At 48.8% G+C, this 22,959-nt stretch overlaps 1 protein-coding gene across 1 annotated transcript in view; it reads left to right on the plus strand.

The window, feature by feature from the left end:
- Positions 1-22,959, plus strand: part of aldh1l1 (aldehyde dehydrogenase 1 family, member L1) — a 101,953-nt gene that overhangs the window by 73,427 nt on the left and 5,567 nt on the right. Inside the window, exons 16-22 of the mRNA XM_060835297.1 lie at positions 1,546-1,633; positions 2,674-2,767; positions 5,556-5,655; positions 9,103-9,201; positions 15,888-16,053; positions 18,061-18,166; positions 18,381-18,580. Coding sequence (XP_060691280.1) covers positions 1,546-1,633; positions 2,674-2,767; positions 5,556-5,655; positions 9,103-9,201; positions 15,888-16,053; positions 18,061-18,166; positions 18,381-18,580 — 853 coding nt within the window. The remainder of the gene's footprint in view (positions 1-1,545; positions 1,634-2,673; positions 2,768-5,555; positions 5,656-9,102; positions 9,202-15,887; positions 16,054-18,060; positions 18,167-18,380; positions 18,581-22,959) is intronic.

Here is a 22,959-nt window from a genome sequence, read left to right on the forward strand (position 1 = left end):
ATGGACGGGTTGGACCGAAGGGTCTGCTTCCATGCTGCACATCTCTATGACTCTATGACTATAACCTGGTGTTGTATGATTTTTAACTCTGTACACCCCAGTCCAACACTGGCACTTCCAAATCATGACAAACAGGCACAGGTTTGGTAACAGGGAGGTAACTGTGTCAAATTGAGTCTGAGAGACAGATTTTTAATCAGGAAGGGGATCAAGAGTTATGGGGAAAAGGCAGGAAAGTAGAGTTGAGGATTATCAGATCAGCCATGATCTCATTGAATAGAGGAGCAGGCTCGATGGGCTGAATGGCTGATTTCTGAACCTATCTTATGCCGTGAACTCAATTCAATTGAAGGGATTCTTATGGACGTTTACAAGATTGTGAGAGTGTGGCTAGAATGGATAGTTGGAGTCTTTTTCCCGGGGTAGAAATGTCAATTATTGGGGATTGGTGGGTCGGCTCTGGTAAGGTTGCCCTGCAGTGTCCAGGGATGTGCAGGCTGGGTGGATTAGCCATGGAAAGTGTGGGGTTGCAGGGATGGAGTGGGGGTCCGAATGGGATGGCCATTGGACTGTGGATGCACATTCAGTGGGCCAACAGACCCCTTCCTGTGCTGTCGGGATTCTACGATTCTGCAGAAAGGGGGAAGGGTTAACAGGGTTGTGAGAGGTCAGTGTTGTTTTACACAGAGGGTGGTAAGTGCCTGGAATGTGCTGCCAGATGAGGTGGGGGAGGCAGACATAACAGCAATGTTGAAGAGGCATCCGGACAGTTAGATAAACAGGGTATAGAGGGAGATGGACCATATAGAGGCAAAAGGTTTTTAAGTTAGAGAGGTGTCATGTGTCAGCACAGCCATAGTGGGCCGAAGGGCTGTTCCTGTGCTGCTCTTTGTTCTGTTTTTATTTGGTTGTAAAATTGCTGAATAATTCCCACAACGTCTGATGGAGCCTTGAAATCCCTTTAACATGGACATGTCTATTCTTATGCTTTTCCTGTTTTCTGGTGGGACTTCAGGGTGATCCGGCTGTGATGCCAATGGTCAGTGTTCTGGCTGTGTCCTGGGTGATGCCAAAGGTCAGTGTTCTGGCTGTGTCCTGGGTGATGCCAATGGTCAGTGTTCCGGCTGTGTCCTGGGTGATGCCAATGGACAGTGATCCGGCTGTGTCCTGGGTGATGCCAATGGTCAGTGTTCTGGCTGTGTCCTGGGTGATGCCAATGGCCAGTGTTCTGGCTATGTCCTGGGTGATGCCAAAGGTCAGTGTTCTAGCTGTGTCCTGGGTGATGCCAATGGTCAGTGTTCCGGCTGTGTCCTGGGTGATGCCAATGGACAGTGATCCGGCTGTGTCCTGAGTGATGCCAATGGACAGTGTTCCGGCTGTGTCCTGGGTGATGCCAATGGACAGTGTGTCTCAGTCTTGCTTTAGGGAAATGTGCCAGGTGGAGTATCATGGCCATGGGGCAGGTTGGGTGGTCAGCTGGGTGAGGTGTGGAGGGTGATCAGAGAGTTGTTACTGACATAGGGATGGTCTGGTTCATTTGGACAGGTGACTCCTTTGACAGCGTTGAAATTCGCAGAGCTGACGGTGAAGGCCGGATTCCCAAAGGGGGTCGTGAACATTTTGCCAGGAGCAGGTACGCAGGCAGAATGGCCTCACACAGAGGAAGCCAGCCCGTTAGTGGGCAGCCATCTGACACTCAGCAGGAAATCCCAGCAATCTCATTCTGGGATTTCTCAACCAGAGGCGGCTGGTTGTTAAAACCAGTTAAAAAATGAGCAAAAACTGGGGTCATCTTCTGGACAAGATTTGAAAGTTCTCCGCAAAATAATTGGCTGAGACTGTTCCCTAACTGGAGTAATGAGTTACAAGGAAGAAAGGTTTTCATTTGCATAGCACCTTTCGCATCCTCAGGTTATCCAAAAGTGCTTCAAAGGCAACAAAGGACTTTTTGAAAATGTTCATTGTTTTAGGAAAATCTGTATTCAATTTGCATGCAGCAAGATTTCACAAACAGTGGTCCAATAACAGCTGATCATCTGCTTTGAGTGATCTTGATTTGAGGTTTTAATATTGATCAGAGCCCCCAAGAACACTCCTCTGTCCTTCTTCAAAATATGAGCTCAGGGACAAGCCTCTGTGTTGAGGTCTTAGCTGAGAGAGACAGCACCTAGGACAGGGTTGCGTTCCCTCAGTATCGCACTGAGAATCTCTGAATGATGGACTCAAGGGGCTGTGGGGTGGGAGCTGAACTCCTGACTACTTGGCCCCCCACCCCCCCCCCCCCTCCCCCCGAGAAACATTCGTCAGCTCTTCCTGTTCCAAACGGGAACTGCCCACCCAGGGACATTGATCAGTGTGACCCTCATGTCCTGCAGTATTGCTGTGAGGATCTCCTGGGGTTTTAGATCTGAAAACATAAAGTGGTGGAGATCCCAGTGGGTCAAGCAGCATCCATGGAGAGAGAGCAAGCTAATGTTTCAACTCTTGATGGCTCTTCATCTGATGAAGCTCTGGTAAAGATTAATTTAGATTCGGAACGTTAGCTTGCTCTTTCTCCTGACCCATTGTGATTTCCAACATTTTGTTTTCAGGACAGATTCCAGCATCTGCAGTAATTTGCTCCGAGATTTAGTTTTCGATCTGTTCTGTCAGAGATCATTTTTCTGTCTTCAGGTTCATTGATTGGACAAAGAATAGCTGACCATCCTGATGTTCGAAAGCTTGGCTTTACCGGATCCACCCCAGTCGGGAAACAAATTATGAAAAGGTATTTGTGAAGCTGAGCGGAATGTGACCAGCAAATCACCTTCATTTTATCAAAGAAAATATTTGATTAAAGAAAAGAGAAACATTTTATTCATACACAGAATATGGCTGTTGCTGTCTAGGCCTGCACTGATTGCCCGGGAGAAGGTGATGGTGAGCTGCCTTCTTGAATCTTTGTGGAGAATTTCCCTTCATTTCGATTGATTCCAGTTTTGCCAGGATTCCTTGATGCCACACTTGGTCAAATGGAGTCTTGATGTCAAGGACTGTCCCTCTCCCCCCCCTCTGGAATTCAGCTCTTTTGTCCATGTTTGACCCAAGGCTGTAATGAGGTCAGGAGCTGAGTGACCCTGGGGTAACCCAAACTGGGTGTCACTGAGCAGGTTATTGCTGAGCAGCTGCTGCTTGATAGCCCTGTTGGTGACTACTACTTCCATCACTTTACAGATGATCGAGAGGAGACTGAATGGGGCGGTAATTGGCCGCGTTGGATTTGTCCTAATATTTAGGTACAGGACATACCTGGGCAATTTTCTACATTGTCAGGTAGATGCCAGTGTTGTAACTGCACTGGAATATCTTGGCTAGGGGAGCGGCAAGGTCTGGAGCACACGTCTTCAGTAATATTGCTGGAATGTTGTCAAAGCCCATTTGCAGTATCCAGTGCCAGCAACCATTTCTTGATATTGCTGTGAATGCTTCAGCCTTATCTTTTGCTCCAATGTGCTGGGCTCTTCTATCATTGAGGATGGAGATATTTGTGGAGTTTCCTCCCCCAGTGAGTTGTTTAATTGTCCACCACCATTCATCACTGGATGTGGAAGGACTGCAGAGCTTAGATCTGATCCATTGGTTTGAGATTGCCTAGCTCTGTCTGTCACTTGCTGTTTATGCTGTTTGGCAAGTAATCCTGTTTGGTGGCTTCACCAGGTTGACACCTCATCTTCAGGTATGCCTGGTGCTGCTCCCAGCATGCCCTCCTGCACTCTCCATTGAACCAGCGTTGATGCCCTGGCTTGATGGTAATGGTAAAATGGGGAGAAGTTTTTTTTAAATCCCCTGACCATTATTTGGAAGTGAACAAGGGGGTTTTCCCCAGAGACCCCATCAATATTTACACCTCAATACTCAATGTTACCCCATTCATTACCCTAACTGCTAAATATTTCATTCAATCTGAATTAAATTTTCTCTCAATTTTGCTTGACTGCCCTCAGTCAGTGAGTTTGGATTCAAGCCTCAGTGCCAGGGTGAAGAGCTCCATTCCAGTAAATGTGCAGATTGGAATTCAATGGTGCTGTCCCCCCATGTGACTCTATGACTCTATATCATTCCTCCTTGAGAAGTTTGTCGGAGACCCTTTTGAAGTGACACAATTCACCACTTTCTCCACCGCCCACACTCAGTAGCAGCAGTGTGTAGGATCTACAAGTTCCTCAGACAGCACCTTCCAAACCCACAACCACTTCCATCTAGAAGGACAGGGGCAGCAGGTACATGGGAACACCACCCCCTGCAAGTTCCCCTCAAAACCCCTCACCATCCTGACTTGGAAATAAATCACCGTTCCTTCAGTGTGGCTGGGTCAGAATCCTGGAATCCCCTCCCTGACTGTAATGTAGGGCTCTCTGCAAGAGTTCAAGAAGGCAGCTCACCACCACTTCTCCAGGGCGGAGAGAGCAACAAGATCAAGCCTTGTCAATGTCATCCCCATCCCATGAGAAAATAGAAAAATATATTGGAAGAATAAAATAAACATTAAAGTCACCAGAGTCCTACCAGACCACAAGACTGCTCTCTGGTTAGGAAGACATGACTGGAAAATGGTTTAGCCTGAGGGTCACCATGCCTCGGGTAAGGGGAGAGGGTGAGATGGAGAGTCCTTCATAGGAACCTCAGTCAGTGTGGGGCCAGATTGATGGCATCCCTCTGCATTGTAAACCAGCTGTCCAGCCAATTCAGTTTTGCAGGGTTGGAGTGGGGTGGGGGGGGGGGGGGGGGGGGGGGGGGGGGGTGAGGTCATAGCATTAGGCAGATCATACCATACAAAGTGCACCAGGGTAGCAGCACAGAGCACAGAATGCAGTGTTACAGCCACAGAGAAAGTGCAGAGAGAGAGGAAGATCAGAATTAACATTTGAGAGATACGTTCAAAAGTCTGATAACAGCGGAGAAGAAGCTGTTCTTGAATCTGTTTGTGTTTTCAAACTTTTATATCATCCCCCTGATGGAAGAGAGTGTGATGGAGGTGGGAAGAGTCCATGATGATGTTGGCTGCTTTCCCGAGGGCAGTGGGAAGTCTAGATGGAGACAGTGGATGGCTGGCTGGTTTGTATAAAAGACTGGACTGTGTTCATGACTCTCTGTAGTTTCTTGCGGTCTTGGGAAGGGTAGTTGCCAAACCACATTTGATGCATCCAGATAGGATGCTTTTATGCTTAAAACTCACATGACACCAGGTTATAGTCCAACGGGTTTATTTGGAAGCACTTGCTTTCCACAGCTACCTGATGAAGGAGCAATGCTCCGAAAGCTAGTGCTTCCAATTAAATCTGTTGGACTATAACCTGGTGTTGTGTGATTTTTAACCTTGTCCACCCCAGTCCAACACTGGCCCCTCCAAGTCCTGGCTTTCTATGGTGCATCTATGAAAATAAGTGAGAGTCTTTGTGAACATGCTGAATTTCCTTAGCCTCCTAAGGAAATAGAGACCTTGTTGTGCTTTCTTGAAATTTGAAAATGAACCTGTGTTCTCTCCATTTGAAACTGTGGTGTTCCTCCCTTTGCAGCTGTGCCCTGGTAAATGTAAAGAAAGTATCTTTGGAGCTGGGGGGAAAGTCTCCTCTCATCATCTTCAGTGACTGTGACTTAGTCAAAGCTGTACGTGCGGTAAGAAGATTCAACTCAAAACTATGGCCCTGAAATGTTTAAAATTAGTGCGGATCTTTCTAACTGAAGTCATTGTGCAACAGAGACACTGGACTGAGAGGAGCTCTAGTTTTATCTTCCATTAGGGCGGCATGGTGGCACAGTGGTTAGCACTGCTGCCTCACAGCGCCAGGGACCTGGGTTCAATTCCCGCCTCAGGCGACTGACTGTGTGGAGTTTGCACGTTCTCCCCGTGTCTGTGTGGGTTTCCTCCGGGTGCTCCGGTTTCCTCCCACAGTCCAAAGATGTGCGGGTCAGGTGAATTGGCCATGCTAAATTGCCTGTAGTGTTAGGTAAGGGGTAAATGTAGGGGTATGGGTGGGTTGCGCTTCGGCAGGTCGGTGTGGACTTGTTGGGCCTGTTTCCACACTGTAAGTCTAATCTAGTCTAACCCTCGATCCTCATTGGGGTGAATGGATCCTAACCCTGGATGCCCTACCCAGACAGAGTGGGCTTGGTCAATCCCCACACAAGGCAACACTGGACTGCAGACATGCCCCACCTCAGTGCAGCACCTTCCACCCCATCCTGTCCCCCCATTCCCCAACCCACCCACTGTCAGCTGCAGGGACAGTGGCCCCAGGACTGGGCTGGCCTGATTTGGCATGAGGGGGTGCGGGGATGCTGAGGTTAACAAGAGAGAAGGAGCTGAGTATCTGCCCCTGGGGCAGCAAGGATTCCTGCTTGTGATTATTGTCCACTTTGTGCAATTATAAAGTGCACGTGTGTCTCTCAGCTGAAGGAAGGGCAGGAGAGGATTGCAATTCACACCTTGTCTGAAAGATCTCTTGACACCCAGCGTTCAGGTTCATACATTGCAACTGGCTCCTTGGAACAGTCAAAACTGCAGGTAACAAAAATATAGGGAAGAGTTTGAGCAGCACTGAGGCAGAGTTGGGGAGTCTGCAATCTTCATTGGAAGGAGATGGACCTGAATTGGAGGTCGAGGGATAATGGGGTCAGAAACTCCATTGGATGTGAGATTGTGAACAGTTGGTTTTAGCTGAAAATGTGTTGCTGGAAAAGTGCAGCAGGTCAGGCAGTATCCAAGGAACAGGAAATTTGACGTTTCGGGCATAAGCCCTTCTTCAGAAGTGCCGAAACGTCGATTCTCCTGCTCCTTGGATGCTGTCTGACCTGCTGCGCTTTTCCAGCAACACATTTTCAGCTCTGATCTCCAGCATCTGCAGACCTCACTTTCTCCTCGAACAGTTGGTTTTAGACTGACTTGGGCTAGGGAGAGGAGGTAATCATGAGATCTGAACACAATGGTTTTGGTCTTCCCAAACTTCACTTGGAGAATATTTCTTAAGGGCTTATAGTCAGACTGTCTGTTAAAGAGCTTGGAACCAGACAGACTTTCACTAGAACCAAGCAGGAAGTACTGGGTTGTTTTTCCAATCATTGAATCACATCCAATGGCCTTTCGCACCAGTGTGAACTCTTTGGTGTGGGGTGGAGGTGCCTGTGCTGGACTAGAGTCGACAAAGTCAGAAGTCACACGACAGCATGTTATAATCCAACAGGATGATTTGAAATCACTAGCAGTCAGAGCTTGGTCAGGTGAGCGGTTTGATGGGCTGTCCGGATTCTCCACTCTCCTTCTCTGCTCAAAGTCCTGAAAATATGACCCAATTTATTTATACATCCAATTCACCTTCACATTCAAATCATTTCAAATGGTATCCGAGAACGCTGTACAAATCCTCCCCCTCTTTGATATTTTTCACATTAATGTTCAATCCGAGAGCCCCACCCTCTGCTGCTACTGAGTCTCCAGCCAATGGGAACAGTTTCTTCCTGATTTCAACACTTGCATGGAGCCTCCACTCAGTTGTCTTGCTTTCCGAAATACAACCTTCTCTCCTCTCAAAACATGACTGAAACCGCCCCCCCCCCCCATACCATCCCTGACATCGGTTACTCTCCTTCACATCCTTTCCAAGACATTGCCATCCTTATGAAAGTGTGAGGAATAGATTTTAACACAATTCCCCATCTGAGGCTTACCCAGTCTTTGTAATGGTTTTCACAAAACCTCCCAAAAGAAAAGCAAAGTTCTGCAGATGCTGGAGATCGGAAGTAAAAGTGAAATTGCTTGAGAAACTCAGCAGGTCTGGCAGCATCACTGGATAGAGAAACAGATTTTTTATTTAGAATTCTGAGGAAGAGTCATACTGCACTTAAAATGTGAACTCAGTTTCTCCACAGCTGTTGCTGCTGTGCCGAGTTTCTCCAGCATTCTCTGTATCTGCTGTAGGTGTTCTTTCATGTTCTGGTAATAAAACCATGGAGGCTCTAGGCTTTAACACCTACAATCCCATATCACCCAAGAGGTGAAGAGCTCTTCCCCTGATTCTGCCATGAACTGGTCACAATCTTTAGAAATGTAGAAAGCATCCTCACTAGGCAGGAGGCTGAACGGCAAGATTGGATTGTGTGATGGTTATTGTTCGAGTAAATGGTAATAATTCATTGGTCATGAGTTAAGCCAAGTAATTAAATAAAGTTTTAAAGAATCTGAATAACTTGCGGAGTGGGGCTGGAAGAAGGTGATCATTAACCTATGGGATAAAGTCCAACTGCTTAACTCATCTCTTTCCAGGGATTCACCTATGAGCCTCAGGTGACTGACTGTGTGGAGTTTGCACGTTCTCCCCGTGTCTGCGTGGGTTTCCTCCGGGTGCTCCGGTTTCCTCCCACAGTCACAAAGATGTGCAGGTTAGGGTGGATTGGCCATGCTAAATTGTCCATGGTTGTGTAGGTTAGGTGGGCTAACCATGGGACATGCAGGGTCACAGGGAGTATGCTGGTGGGGGGAGGGGGTGAACTTGGGTCTGGGTGGGATGCTCTTGAATGGGTCAGTGTGGACTTGATGGGCTGAATGGCCTGTTTCCACACTCTATGGATTCCATGATTTTTTACCGAGCCTGGATCCATACGTAACTCCAGTCCAACACTGTGGCCGATGTTGTGAATGGGTAGTGATACCAGTCTCCCAATACCGTAGGGCAGGAATATATTACCGATCATTTGGTCACAGGACAGAGACATCCTTTGGCCCATCTAATCAGTACCACTGAAAATAGACTCCGAGTGTCCCTATTTACCAACGTCCGACTTACCCTTAAAAACACGGTCCCACGCAGGAGTGTCATTTTAAAGCTCCAGCTGGTTCAAATCGATTTACAACTGAACTCAAGGACAGATCCACTCGAAACCCAGTCACTGCCTGTACTCCCAACAGTAACCCCACTTTCCCACACTCGGCCTCGAATGTTATGACACTTCAAGTGCTTATCCAAGTACTTTTTAAAGGTTGGTGACATTTCCTGCTTCAGCTCCCCTCCCGGGCAGTGGGACGGTTATTAATGTGAATGTACCTTTTAACATTTGCCTTCTCTGTAGGGAATGGGGGCTGTGTTTTTCAACAAGGGAGAGAATTGTATCGCTGCTGGACGGCTTTTCATTGAAGAATCTATTCACGATCAGTTCCTGCAAAAAGTGGTGAGTCTGACCGTTCTCTACCTGTTCAGGTCAGAATGCACTTTGTCTCAAACTTGGATCGTTGCAGAATCACTTTCTCCCTCAGACACTAACATCTGCGGTTTCTAAATCCTATTCCACTTCTTAAACAAAATGTAATCCCAACTTGTTCACCGTGATGCTCTATCACTGAATAACAAAGATAACAGATTTATTAAACAAAAGATATGTATTTAAAAGACCATTTGGAAACAACAGAAAGAACAATCTAATCTTCTATCGCACAGTAATCCCCTTAATATATCCAGCTAGTCGGCAGAGAGTGTTCCTTATATGGATCATAATCGTCTCCGTTCACTGAAATGATTCTATACATACATTTGAGTGTGTTTCGTTGGAGATTAATGCTGCAACCATACAACTTGAAAATAATGCTTGCAGAGGGAAGACACAATATTATGGCCAGCTTTTAATCATGGCTAGATATGGAGGAAACTCAACCTGAGTGAAATATCACCTCTGTCCCCACTCTAACATTTCTTACTCAACTGACAAAAGCCAGAGGTGTTGTCCTTTCCATGAATAAAACCATAAGATATAGGTGCTGAAATTAGATAATTCAACCAATAGGCAGCTTCACCATTCAATCAAGGTAGACACGCAGGAGGCTGGGGGGACACAGCAAGGCAGGCAGCATCAGGGGGAGAGGGACACAGCAAGGCAGGCAGCATCAGGAGACTGGGGGAACACAGCAAGGCAGGCAGCATCAGGAGGGAGGGGGACACAGCAAGGCAGGCAGCATCAGGAGGGAGGGGGACACAGCAAGGCAGGCAGCATCAGGAGGGAGAGGGAACACAGCAAGGCAGGCAGTAACAGGAGGGAGAGGAACACAGCAAGGCAGGCAGTATCAGGAGGGAGGGGGACACAGCAAGGCAGGCAGCATCAGGAGGGAGAGGGAACACAGCAAGGCAGGCAGTAACAGGAGGGAGAGGAACACAGCAAGGCAGGCAGTATCAGGAGGGAGGGGGACACAGCAAGGCAGGCAGCATCAGGAGGGAGAGGGAACACAGCAAGGCAGGCAGCATCAGGAGGGAGGGGGACACAGCAAGGCAGGCAGTATCAGGAGGGAGAGGGAACACAGCAAGGCAGGCAGCATCAGGAGGGAGGGGGACACAGCAAGGCAGGCAGCATCAGGAGGAAGGGGGACACAGCAAGGCAGGCAGCATCAGGAGGGAGAGAAGTTGACATTTCGAGTATAGGGCCGACATATGCAGTCTTTTTGACTCTGACCACCATCCAATCATGGCTGATATTTCTCATTCTCCTGCTTTCTCCCTGTAACTCTTGATCTCCTTGATAATCACGAATCTCAGTCTTAAAAATACTCAATGACCTGGCCTCCACAGCCTTCTGTGGCAATGAATTCCATTAGATTCCCCATTCTCTGGCTGAAGGAGGTTCTCCTTATAACCCTTCTAAAAGGTCTTCCCTTTAATCTAAGACTGTGACCTCATGTAAGTTTCAATTAGGTCCCTCCTCGTCCTTCTAATCTCCATCGAGTCCTTAAACTCATACCTCATATGTTAAACTTCTCATTCCTGGGACCATTTTCGATAACCTCCTCTGGTCGCTCCAGGGCCAGTACATCCTTCCTGAGATATGGACCCCAAAACTGCGCACAATACTCCAAATGTGTTCATGGCTTGGAAAGGGTGAACACTAGGAAATTGTTTCCAAGGAGACTAGGACCCGTGGGCACAGCTTTAGAATTAGAGGGGGTCAATTCAGAACAGAAATGCGGAGACATTTCTTCAGCCAGAGAGTGGTGGGCCTGTGGAATTCATTGCTGCAGAGTGTAGTGGAGGCCGGGACACTAAATGTCTTCAAGGCAGATATTGATAGATTCTTGATGTCACAAGGAATTAAGAGCTACGGGGAGAATGTGGGTAAGTGGAGTTGAAATGCCCATTAGCCATGATTAAATGGCGGAGTGGACTCGATGGGCCGAATGGCCTTACTTCCACTCCTATGTCTTATGGTCTTATGTGGTCTGACTGGAGCCTTACAGACCCTCAGAAGTATGTCCCTGCTTTTATATTCAAGTCCTCTCAAAATAAATGGGAAGTGGATGTGCTGGGAATTCTGGGAAGCGTTAGGATTGGTAAGTCCCCAGGGCCAGCTCAGATATAGGCGAGAGTGAGGACTGCAGACGCCATAGATCAGAGTTAAATTAGAGTGGTGCTGGAAAAGCATAGCAGGTCAGGCAGCATCCAAGGAGCAGGAAAATCGACGTTTTGGGCAAAAGCCCTTCATCAGATATACCCAAGGTTGCTATGGGAAGCGAGGCATGAGATTGCTGTGCTTTTGGTGATGATCTTTGCTCCTCACTCTCCATGGGGCTAGTATTGGCTGATTAGAGGGAGGTGAATGTTGTTCCTCTTTCAAGAAAGGGCATAGGGAAATCTCTGGGAATTACAGACCAGTCAGTTTTATGTACTGGAAAGCAAGGTACTGGAAAGGATTCTGAGAGATCGGATTTATGACTGTTTGAAAATAGTTTGATTAATGGTGGTCAGCAGGTCACGCCTCACAAACCTCATGGAGTTACTTGAGGATGTGACGAAACGCATTGTCGTAGGTTGAGCAGTGGATGTGGTGTATGTGGATATCAGTGAGGTATTTGATAAGGTTTCCCATGGTCGGCTCATTCAGAAAGTAAGGAGGTATGGGACACAGGGAAGTCTGACTGTCTGGATACAGAATTGGTTGGCCAAAAGAATCAGCGAGTGGGAATGGATGGAAAGTATTCCGCCTGGAGATGGGTGACCAGTGGTGTCCCATCGGGATCTGTTCTTGAGTCTGTGTTCTTTGTAGTGTTTATAAATGACTTGGATGAGGAAGTGGAAGAGTGAGTTAGTAAGTTTGCCGATGACACAAAGGTTGGTGGTGTTGCAGGCCTTGGGTCTGTTCTCATTCGAAAGAAGAAGCTAAGAGGGGATTTGATAGAGACATACAAGATGGTCAGAGGATTAGACAAGGTGGACAGTGAGAGTCTTTTCCCTAGGATGATTACGTTGGCTTGTATGAGGGGGCACATCTCTCTGCTCATCTATCTTACAAATTAGCCCAGTGTTCTTTATTCCTGTTGCTTCTTCCAAAGTGAATCACCTCACACTTTTCTGCACTATTTGCCACCTCTCAGCCCAGCTCTGCAGCTTATCTATGTCCCTCTGTAACCTACAACAGCCTGCAGCACTATCCACAACTCTACCGACCGTAGAGTCATCCCCAAATTTACTAATCCTTCTACACCCTCATCCAGGACATTTATAAAACTGACAAACAGCAGTGAACCCAAAACAGACCTTTGCAATCCCCCACTGGTAACTGACCTCCAGGATGAACATTTCCCATCAACCACCATCCTCTGTCTTCTTTCAGCTAGCCAATTTCTGATCCAAACACTAAATCACCCTCAGTCCCGTGCCTCCGTATTTTGTACAATAGCCTACCATGGGGAACCTTATTGAATGCCTTGCTGAAATCTATATACACCACATCAACCACTTTACCCTCAACTACCTGTTTGGTCACCTTCTCAAGGAACTCAGTAAGGTTTGTGAGGCACGACCTACCCTTTACAAAATCATGCTGACTATCCCTAATCAAATTATTCCTTTCTAGATGATTATTAATCCTATCTCTTACAACCTTTTCCAACACTTTACCCACAACCGAAGTAAGGCTCATGGTCTATATTTACTAGGGTTGTCTCTACTCCCCTTCTTGAACATTTGCCATCCTCCAGTCTTCTGGCACTATTCCTGTAAACAACGATGATATAAAGATCAAAGCCAAAGGCTCTGTAATCTCCTCCCTGGCTTCCCAGCGAATCCTAGGATAAATCCCATCCGGCCCAGGGGACTTATCTATTTTCACACTTTCCAGAATTGCTAAGACCTCCTCCTTGTGAACCTCAATCCCATCCAGTCTAGTAGCCTGTATCTCAGTATTCTCCTTGACAACATTGTCTTTTTCCTGGGTGAATACTGATGAAAAATATTCAGTTTGTGCTTCTCCATCTCCTCTGACTCCACGCACAACTTCCCACTACTGTCCTTGATTAGCCCTAATCTTACTCTAGTCATTCTTTTTTTCCTGATATACCTATGGAAGACCTCAGGGTTTTCCTTGATCCTATCTGCCAACGACTTCTCATGTCCCTCCTGGTTCATCTTAACTCTCTCTTTAGGTCTTTCCTGGCTAACTTGTAACTCTCACACACTCTAACTGAGCCTTCACATTCTCATCCTAACATAAGCCGCCTTCTTCCTCTTGACCAGAGATTCCACTTCCTTAGTAAACAGAAATGAATCTTTTCTTTACCATTGCAACCTGCTTCAGGATTTTGGCCCCTTTATTGTCATAAAAAAAGCTCAACTGCACAACATTTTGGCAATTATCTCACCAGGTTATTTGGTTATCCAGTTAAATCACAGGATTTCCTAAAAAAACACAAGTTCCTTTAACTGAACTGAAAACTAAAAGCTCATTTAACTTTATTTGATAAATGTGAGGTGTTGCATTTTGGAAAAGCAAACCAGAGCAGGACTTATAGACTAATGGTAAAGTCCTGGGGAATGTTACTGAACCAAGAGACCTTGGAGTGCAGGTTCATAGCTCCTTGAAAGTGGAGTCGCAAGTAGATAGGATAGTGAAGGAGGTGTTTGGTATGCTTTCCTTTATTGGTCAGAGCATTGAGTACAGGATTTGGGAGGTCATGTTGTGGCTGTACAGGACATTGGTTAGGCCACTGTTGGAATATTGTGTGCAATTCTGGTCTCCTTCCTATCGGAAAGATGTTGTGAAACTTGAAAGGGTTCAGAAAATATTTACAAAGGTGTTGCCAGGGTTGGAGGGTTTGAGCAATAGGGAGAGGCTAAGACTGTTTTCCCTGGAGCATCAGATACTGAGGGGTAACCTTATAGAGGTTTATAAAACCATGAGGGGCATGGATAGGGTAAATAGACACGGTCTTTTTTTTTGAGGTGGGGGAGTCAGAACTAGAGGGGCATAGGTTTAAAGTGAGAGGGGAAAGAGATAAAAGGGACCTAAGGGGGAAAGTTTTCACACAGAGAGTGGTACGTGTATGGAATGAGTTGCCAGAGGAAGTGGTGGAGGCTGGTACAATTACAGCATTTAAGAGGCATCTGGATGGGTATATGAATAGGAAGGGTTTGGAGGGATATGGGCCGGGTGCTGGCAGGTGGGACTAGATTGGGTTGGGATATCTGGTCAGCATGGACGTGTTGGACCGAAGGGTCTGTTTCCGTGCTGTACATCTCTGTGACTCTACTTTAAAACCAAGTTCCAAGTAATAAGAATATACAATAAATCTTTGTCACAGCTCCATACTGTCCCCAAAATAGAAAGGTATCCTCAAGAGGCAAATTCATTTTCGGCTAGCAATCCCTCATCACTATTTCTACTATATATTAAAGCTAATATTATATTGACATTACACAGATCGGAATTTCCATAACAATCATATTCCACACAAATCCATTTGGCTGATGAATTTGTTTCCCTCCATGTCTTGATTAAAACGTGGCTCTAATATTGTCCCTTTCCACTGCGTGCATTATTTTCAAATTGAATGGCTGCAGTATTAAACTCCAATGGAACACACTCAGACGTATGTCATAGAATCATTCCAGTAAAAATGAGAGGATTATGATCCATATAAGGAACATTCTTTGTAGACTAATGTTGTGGAGCCAACACTGGGCTTAATTAAAAATAGAACTCTGCAGATCCTGGTCATCTGAAATGAAACCAGAAAATACGGGAGAAACCCAGCAGATCTGTCAGCATTTGTGAAGAGAAAAACAGAATTAACAGTTCAAAGAAAAATGGGAATAGGAGTAGGCCATTTAACTTCTCTAGCATGTTTCATCATTCCATGAGATCATGGCTGATCTGTGGTTTAACTCCATATAACTGCTTTTGACCCATATTCCTTAATACCTTCACTTAACAAAACAACTGAACTACCACAGATTTAAAATTAACAACTGATTCAGCATCCACTGCTGCTTGTGGAAGAGAATTCCAAAACTCTCCCACTCTGTGTGTGCAAGTGCTTCCTAACATTTCTCCTGAACAGCCTGGCACTGATTCTCAGGCTATGCGCCTAGTTCACGAATCCCCAACCAGTGGGAATAGTTTGAATATATCTACCCTGTCTTTTCCTGTTATTGTCCTGAGTACCTAATCAGATTGCCCCTTAACGTTCTAAATTCCAGAGAAAATAAGCTATTTTGTATACTCTCTCCTCAGAACTTAACCCCTGAAGTCCAGGTATCATTTTTGTAAACCTGCATTGTTCTCCCTCCAAGGACAATCTATCCTTCCTCAGGTGTAGTGCCGAGTTTTGCTCCAAGACGGTTTTAACCAGGGTCTTGTATAACTGAAACATGACTTCTGCATTCCAACCAGCCAGCATTCCATTAGCTTTCTTGATTATTTTCTGCATCTGTCTGTGACATTTTAAACATTTATGCACTTGAACCCTCAAGTCTCTTTGGACATCCACTGTATTTAACTCCCTACCACCTAGAAAGGTCCCCTGACCCATCCTTTCAAGTCCATTGAGACTCTTCTTCAGAATTCATTTCTATTCTTCTTCCTTTCTTACTGTCTGACAGGTTGAAGAAGTAAAGAAAATGAAGATTGGAAATCCTCTGGACAGGTCAACAGACCATGGACCTCAGAACCATAAGGCCCACTTGGACAAGCTGATTGAGTATTGTTCTACAGGGGTGAAGGAAGGGGCCACACTCGCATATGGAGGGAAGCAAGTCCCACGGCCAGGTGTGTGAATGCAGCAGGATTTACACAAACAGTAATCTCAGGACCCAGACAAATCCCTATGTGTTCCCATCACAGATGACTGATCAAAAACAACATGGATTTCTTTAGTACCTTTGGAACACCCTATGGAAAAATAGAGCCATTCCAGCACTTGATGAAATATTGACATTGTCTGCACACAGGAAGATGGTTGGGCATAGCAAGATCCCACAAGCAGTACTCCAACAATGGCTCAATGCATAGAACATAGAACTATACAGCACAGTACAGGCCCTTCAGCCCTCAATGTTGTGCCTGCCTCTTATCCTACTCTAAGATCAGACTAACCTACATATCCTTCCATGTGCCTGTCCAAGAGTCGCTTAAATATCCCTAATGTCTCTGACTCTACTCCCACCGCTGTCAGTGCATTCCACACACCCACCACTCTCTGTGTAAAGGACCTACCTCTGATATCTCCCCTAAACCTTCCCCCAATCACCTCAAAATTATGTCCCCTCATGATAGCCATTTCCACCCTGGGGAAAATTCTCGGGCTATCCACTCTATCTATGCCTCTCATCATCTGGGACATCTCTATCACGTCACCTCTCATCCTTCTTCACTAAGAAAAGCCCTAGCTCCCTCAACCTTTCTTCATAAGCCATGCCCTCCAGTCCAGGCAGCATCCTGGTAAATCTCCTCTACACCCCCTCTAAAGCTTCCAAATCCTCCCGATAATGTGTTAATCATGTTGTTTCAGGTAGAAATTCATGCAATGAAAAATGACACATTCAACAGCACTGACCCACCGACAGTGCAGCACTCCCTCAGCACTGACCCACCGACAGTGCAGCACTCCCTCAGCACTGATCCTCCGACAGTGCAGCACTCCCTCAGCACTGACTCTCCGACAGTGCGGCACTCCCTCAGCACTGACCCTCCGACAGTGCAGCACTCCCTCAGCACTGACCCTCCGACAGTGCGGCACTCCCTCAGCACTGACCCTCCGACAGTGCGACACTCCCTCAGCACTGACCCTCCGACAGTGCGGCGATCCCTCAGCACTGACCCTCCGACAGTGCGGCACTCCCTCAGCATTGACCCTCCGACAGTGCAGCACTCCCTCAGCACTGACCCTCTGACAGTGCGGCACTCCCTCAGCACTGACCCTCCGACAGTGCGGCACTCCCTCAGCACTGACCCTCCGACAGTGCAGCACTCCCTCAGCACTGACCCTCCGACAGTGCGGCACTCCCTCAACACTGACCCTCCAACAGTGCAGCACTCCCTCAGCACTGACCCTCCGACAGTGCGGCGATCCCTCAGCACTGACCCTCCGACAGTGCGGCACTCCCTCAGCATTGACCCTCCGACAGTGCAGCACTCCCTCAGCACTGACCCTCTGACAGTGCGGCACTCCCTCAGCACTCCCTCAGCACTGACCCTCCGACAGTGCGGCACTCCCTCAGCACTGACCCTCCGACAATGCAGCACTCCCTCAGCACTGACCCTCCGACAGTGCGGCACTCCCTCAGCACTGACCCCCTGACAGTGCGGCACTCCCTCAGCACTGACCCTCCGACAGTGCAGCACTCCCTCAGCACTGACCCTCCGACAGTGCAGCACTCTCTCAGCACTGACCCTCCGACAATGCAGCACTCCCTCAGCACTGACCCTCCGACAATGCGGCACTCCCTCAGCACTGACCCTCTGACAGTGCGGCACTCCATCAGCACTGACCCTCCGACAGTGCAGCACTCCCTCAGCACTGACCCTCCGACAATGAGGCTCTCCCTCAGCACTGACCCTCCGACAGTATGGCACTCCCTCAGCACTGACCCTCCGACAGTGCGGCACTCCCTCAGCACTGACCCTCCGACAGTATGGCACTCCCTCAGCACTGACCTTCCAACCTAGCACAGGGTTAGAGTAAAGCTCCTTCTACACTGTGTCCCATTGAACATTGCCTGGACATGAACAGTATAAATTGTGTACAATCACTGTGAGATTCTGGTTCTTTTACAGGATTTTTCTTTGAACCGACGGTGTTTACTGATGTACAGGACAGTATGTTCATTGCGAAGGAGGAATCCTTTGGGCCGATCATGATTATCTCCAAATTTCAAAATGGGTAGGTTCTCTCAAACTCCCTGCTCCCACTCACTGCAAAAGAGATGTGATAAATGTAGGCAGCACAGGGCAGACTGAGGGATGATGATGGAATGCTTAATAATTGTGGCGCTGAGTCTGCATGGGCTGAAGGAGAGTCATATTCTACAGGCAGAGGGTGACTTGAGCATTGTGAAGTGATGTTGTTGTGCCAACTCTGGGTTTTGTTTCAACAGAGATCTCGAAGGGGTCCTGAGACGAGCTAACAACACCGAGTATGGTTTGGCTTCAGGCGTGTTCACCCGTGATCTCAGCAAAGCTCTGTACGTCAGTGAGAAACTACAAGCTGGAACTGTCTTCATCAACACCTACAACAAAACTGATGTGGCAGCACCATTCGGGGGATTTAAACAATCTGGCTTTGGCAAGGACCTAGGTACAGTACCTGCCCGACCTCCTGGATCAGGGGCTGCTCTATACACACAAACCAAACAGCCAAAGGGCCACTCCAGATGTCACAGTATCACTAGGAAGAGTATGCTGATAATCGCACCGCACTGACCCACTAACTGTCACCGCACTGTCCCACTAACTACCACCGCACTGTCCCACTAACTGTCACCGCACTGTCCCACTAACTGTCACTGCACTGTCCCACTAACTGCCACCGCACTGTCCCACTAACTACCACCGCACTGTCCCACTGTCACCGCACAGTCCCACTAACTACCACTGCACTGTTCCACTAACTACCACCGCACTGTCCCACTAACTGTCACACACTGTCCCACTAACTAACACTGCACTGTCCCACTAACTACCACACACTGTCCCACTAACTGTCACCGCACTGTCCCACTAACTGCCACCGCACTGTCCCACTAACTGCCACCGCTCTGTCCCACTAACTGCCACACACTGTTCCACTGTCACCGCACTGTCCCACTAACTACCACCGCACTGTCCCACTGTCACCGCACTGTCCCACTAACTACCACCGCACTGTCCCACTAACTACCACCGCACTGTCCCACTAACTGTCACACACTGTCCCACTAACTAACACCGCACTGTCCCACTAACTACCACACACTGTCCCACTGTCACCGCACTGTCCCACTAACTGCCACCGCTCTGTCCCACTAACTGCCACCGCTCTTTCCCACTAACTGCCACACACTGTCCCACTAACTAACACCGCACTATCCCACTAACTACCACACACTGTCCCACTGTCACCGCGCTGTCCCACTAACTGTCACGCACTGTCCCACTAACTGTCACACACTGTCCCACTAACTAACACCGCACTGTTCCACTAACTACCACACACTGTCCCACTGTCACCGCGCTGTCCCACTAACTACCACACACTGTCCCACTGTCACCGCGCTGTCCCACTAACTACCACCGCACTGTCCCACTGTCACCGCACTGTCCCACTAACTACCACCGCACTGTCCCACTAACTGCCACACACTGTCCCACTGTCACCGCACTGTCCCACTAACTGTCACGCACTGTCCCACTAACTATCACCGCACTGTCCCACTGTCACCGCACTGTCCCACTAACTGCCACCGCACTGTCCCACTAACTGTCACACACTGTCCCACTAACTAACACCGCACTGTCCCACTAACTACCACACACTGTCCCACTAACTGCCACACACTGTCCCACTAGCTGTCACCGCACTGTCCCACTAACTACCACCGCACTGTCCAACTAACTACCACCACATTGTCCCACTAACTACCACACACTGTCCCACTAACTGTCACCGCACTGTCCCACTAACTGCCACCGCTCTGTCCCACTAACTGCCACCGCACTGTCCCACTAACTACCGATGCACTGTCCCACTAACTACCACCGCTCTGTCCCGCTAACTGCCACACACTGTCCCACTAACTACCGCTGCACTGTCCCACTAACTACCACCGCTCTGTCCCACTAACTGCCACCGCACTGTCCCACTAACTACCGCTGCACTGTCCCACTAGCTACCACCGCTCTGTCCCACTAACTGCCACCGCACTGTCCCACTAACTACCGCTGCACTCTCCCACTAACTACCACCTGCACTGTCCCACTAACTACCGCTGCACTGTCCCACTAACTACCACCGCTCTGTCCCACTAACTGCCACCGCGCTGTCACACACTGTCCCACTAATTGCCACACACTGTCCCACTAACTGTCACGCACTGTCCCACTGTCACCGCGCTCTCCCACTAACTACCGCCGCACTGTCCCACTAACTACCACACACTGTCCCACTAATTGCCACACACTGTCCCAGTAACTGCCACCGCACTGTCCCACTAACTGCCACCGTGCTGTCCCACTAACTACCACCGCGCTGTCCCACTAACTACCGCCGCGCTGTCCCACTAACTACCACACACTGTCCCACTAACTGCCACCGCACTGTCCCACTAACTGCCACTGCTCTGTCCCACTGTCACCGCACTGTCCCACTAACTACCACCGCACTGTCCCACTAACTACCACCGCACTGTCCCACTAACTACTACCGTACTGTCCCACTGTCACCGTACTGTCCCACTGTCACCGCACTGTCCCACTAACTACCACCGCACTGTCCCACTAACTGTCACACACTGTCCCACTAACTAACACCGCACTGTCCCACTAACTACCACACACTGTCCCACTAACTGTCACCGCACTGTCCCACTAACTGCCACCGTTCTGTCCCACTAACTGCCACACACTGTCCCACTAACTACCACACACTGTCCCACTAACTACCACCGCACTGTCCCACTAACTGTCACACACTGTCCCACTAACTAACACCGCACTGTCCCACTAACTACCACACACTGTCCCACTAACTGCCACCGCTCTGTCCCACTAACTGCCACCGCTCTGTCCCAATAACTGCCACACACTGTCCCACTGTCACCGCACTGTCCCACTAACTACCACCGCACTGTCCCACTAACTACCACCGCACTGTCCCACTAACTGTCACACACTGTCCCACTAACTAACACCGCACTGTCCCACTAACTACCACACACTGTCCCACTAACTACCACCGCACTGTCCCACTAACTGTCACACACTGTCCCACTAACTAACACCGCACTGTCCCACTAACTACCACACACTGTCCCACTAACTGTCACCGCACTGTCCCACTAACTGCCACCGCACTGTCCCACTAACTGCCACCGCTCTGTCCCACTAACTCCCACCGCACTGTCCCACTAACTCCCACCACTCTGTCCCACTAACTACCACCGCTCTGTCCCACTAACTACCGCTGCACTGTCCCACTAACTACCACACACTGTCCCACTAACTGTCACCGCACTGTCCCACTAATTGCCACACACTGTCCCACTAACTACCACAGCACTGTCCCACTAACTGCCACCGCACTGTCCCACTAACTGTCACCGCACTGTCCCACTAATTGCCACACACTGTCCCACTAACTACCACCGCACTGTCCCACTAACTGTCACCGCACTGTCCCACTAACTGTCACCGCACTGTCCCACTAACTACCACCGCACTGTCCCACTAACTGCCACACACTGTCCCACTAACTACCACCGCGCTGTCCCACTAACTGCCACACACTGTCCCACTAACTGCCACCGCACTGTCCCACTAACTGTCACCGCACTGTCCCACTAACTACCACCGCACTGTCCCACTAACTGCCACCGCACTGTCCCACTGTCACCGCACTGTCCCACTAATTGCCACACACTGTCCCACTAACTGTCACCGCGCTGTCGCACTAACTGCCACACACTGTCCCACTAACTGCCACCGCACTGTCCCACTAACTACCACCGCACTGTCCCACTAACTGCCACCGCACTGTCCCACTAACTGCCACCGCGCTGTCCCACTGACTACTGCCGCACTGTCCCATTAACTGTCACAGCACTGTCCCACTAACTACCACCGCTCTGTCCCACTAACTGCCACCGCACTGTCCCACTAACTACCACCGCACTGTCCCACTAACTACCACCGCTCTGTCCCACTAACTACCACCGCACTGTCCCATTAACTGTCACAGCACTGTCCCACTAACTACCACCGCTCTGTCCCACTAACTGCCACCGCACTGTCCCACTAACTACCACCGCTCTGTCCCACTAACTGCCACTGCACTGTCCCACTAACTACCACCGCACTGTCCCACTAACTACCACCGCTCTGTCCCACTAACTACCACCGCACTGTCCCATTAACTGTCACAGCACTGTCCCACTAACTACCACCGCTCTGTCCCACTAACTGCCACCGCACTGTCCCATTAACTGTCACAGCACTGTCCCACTAACTACCACCGCTCTGTCCCACTAACTGCCACCGCACTGTCCCACTAACTACCACTGCACTGTCCCACTAACTACCACCGCTCTGTCCCACTAACTGCCACCGCACTGTCCCACTAACTACCACCGCTCTGCCACACTAACTACCACCGCACTGTCCCACTAATTGCCACACACTGTCCCACTAACTACCACTGCACTGTCCCACTAACTACCACCGCGCTGTCCCACTAACTGCTACAGCACTGTCCCACTAACTACCACCGCGCTGTCCCACTAACTATCACACACTGTCCCTCTAACTAACACCGCACTGTCCCACTAACTACCACACACTGTCCCACTGACTACCACCACGCTGTCCCACTAACTGTCACACACTGTCCAACTAACTACCACCGCGCTGTCCCACTAACTGTCACACACTGTCCCACTAACTGTCACTGCACTGTCCCACTAACTACCACCGCGCTGTCCCACT

Source organism: Hemiscyllium ocellatum, chromosome 14, assembly GCF_020745735.1.
Source record: "Hemiscyllium ocellatum isolate sHemOce1 chromosome 14, sHemOce1.pat.X.cur, whole genome shotgun sequence".
Taxonomy (NCBI): Eukaryota; Metazoa; Chordata; class Chondrichthyes; order Orectolobiformes; family Hemiscylliidae; genus Hemiscyllium; species Hemiscyllium ocellatum.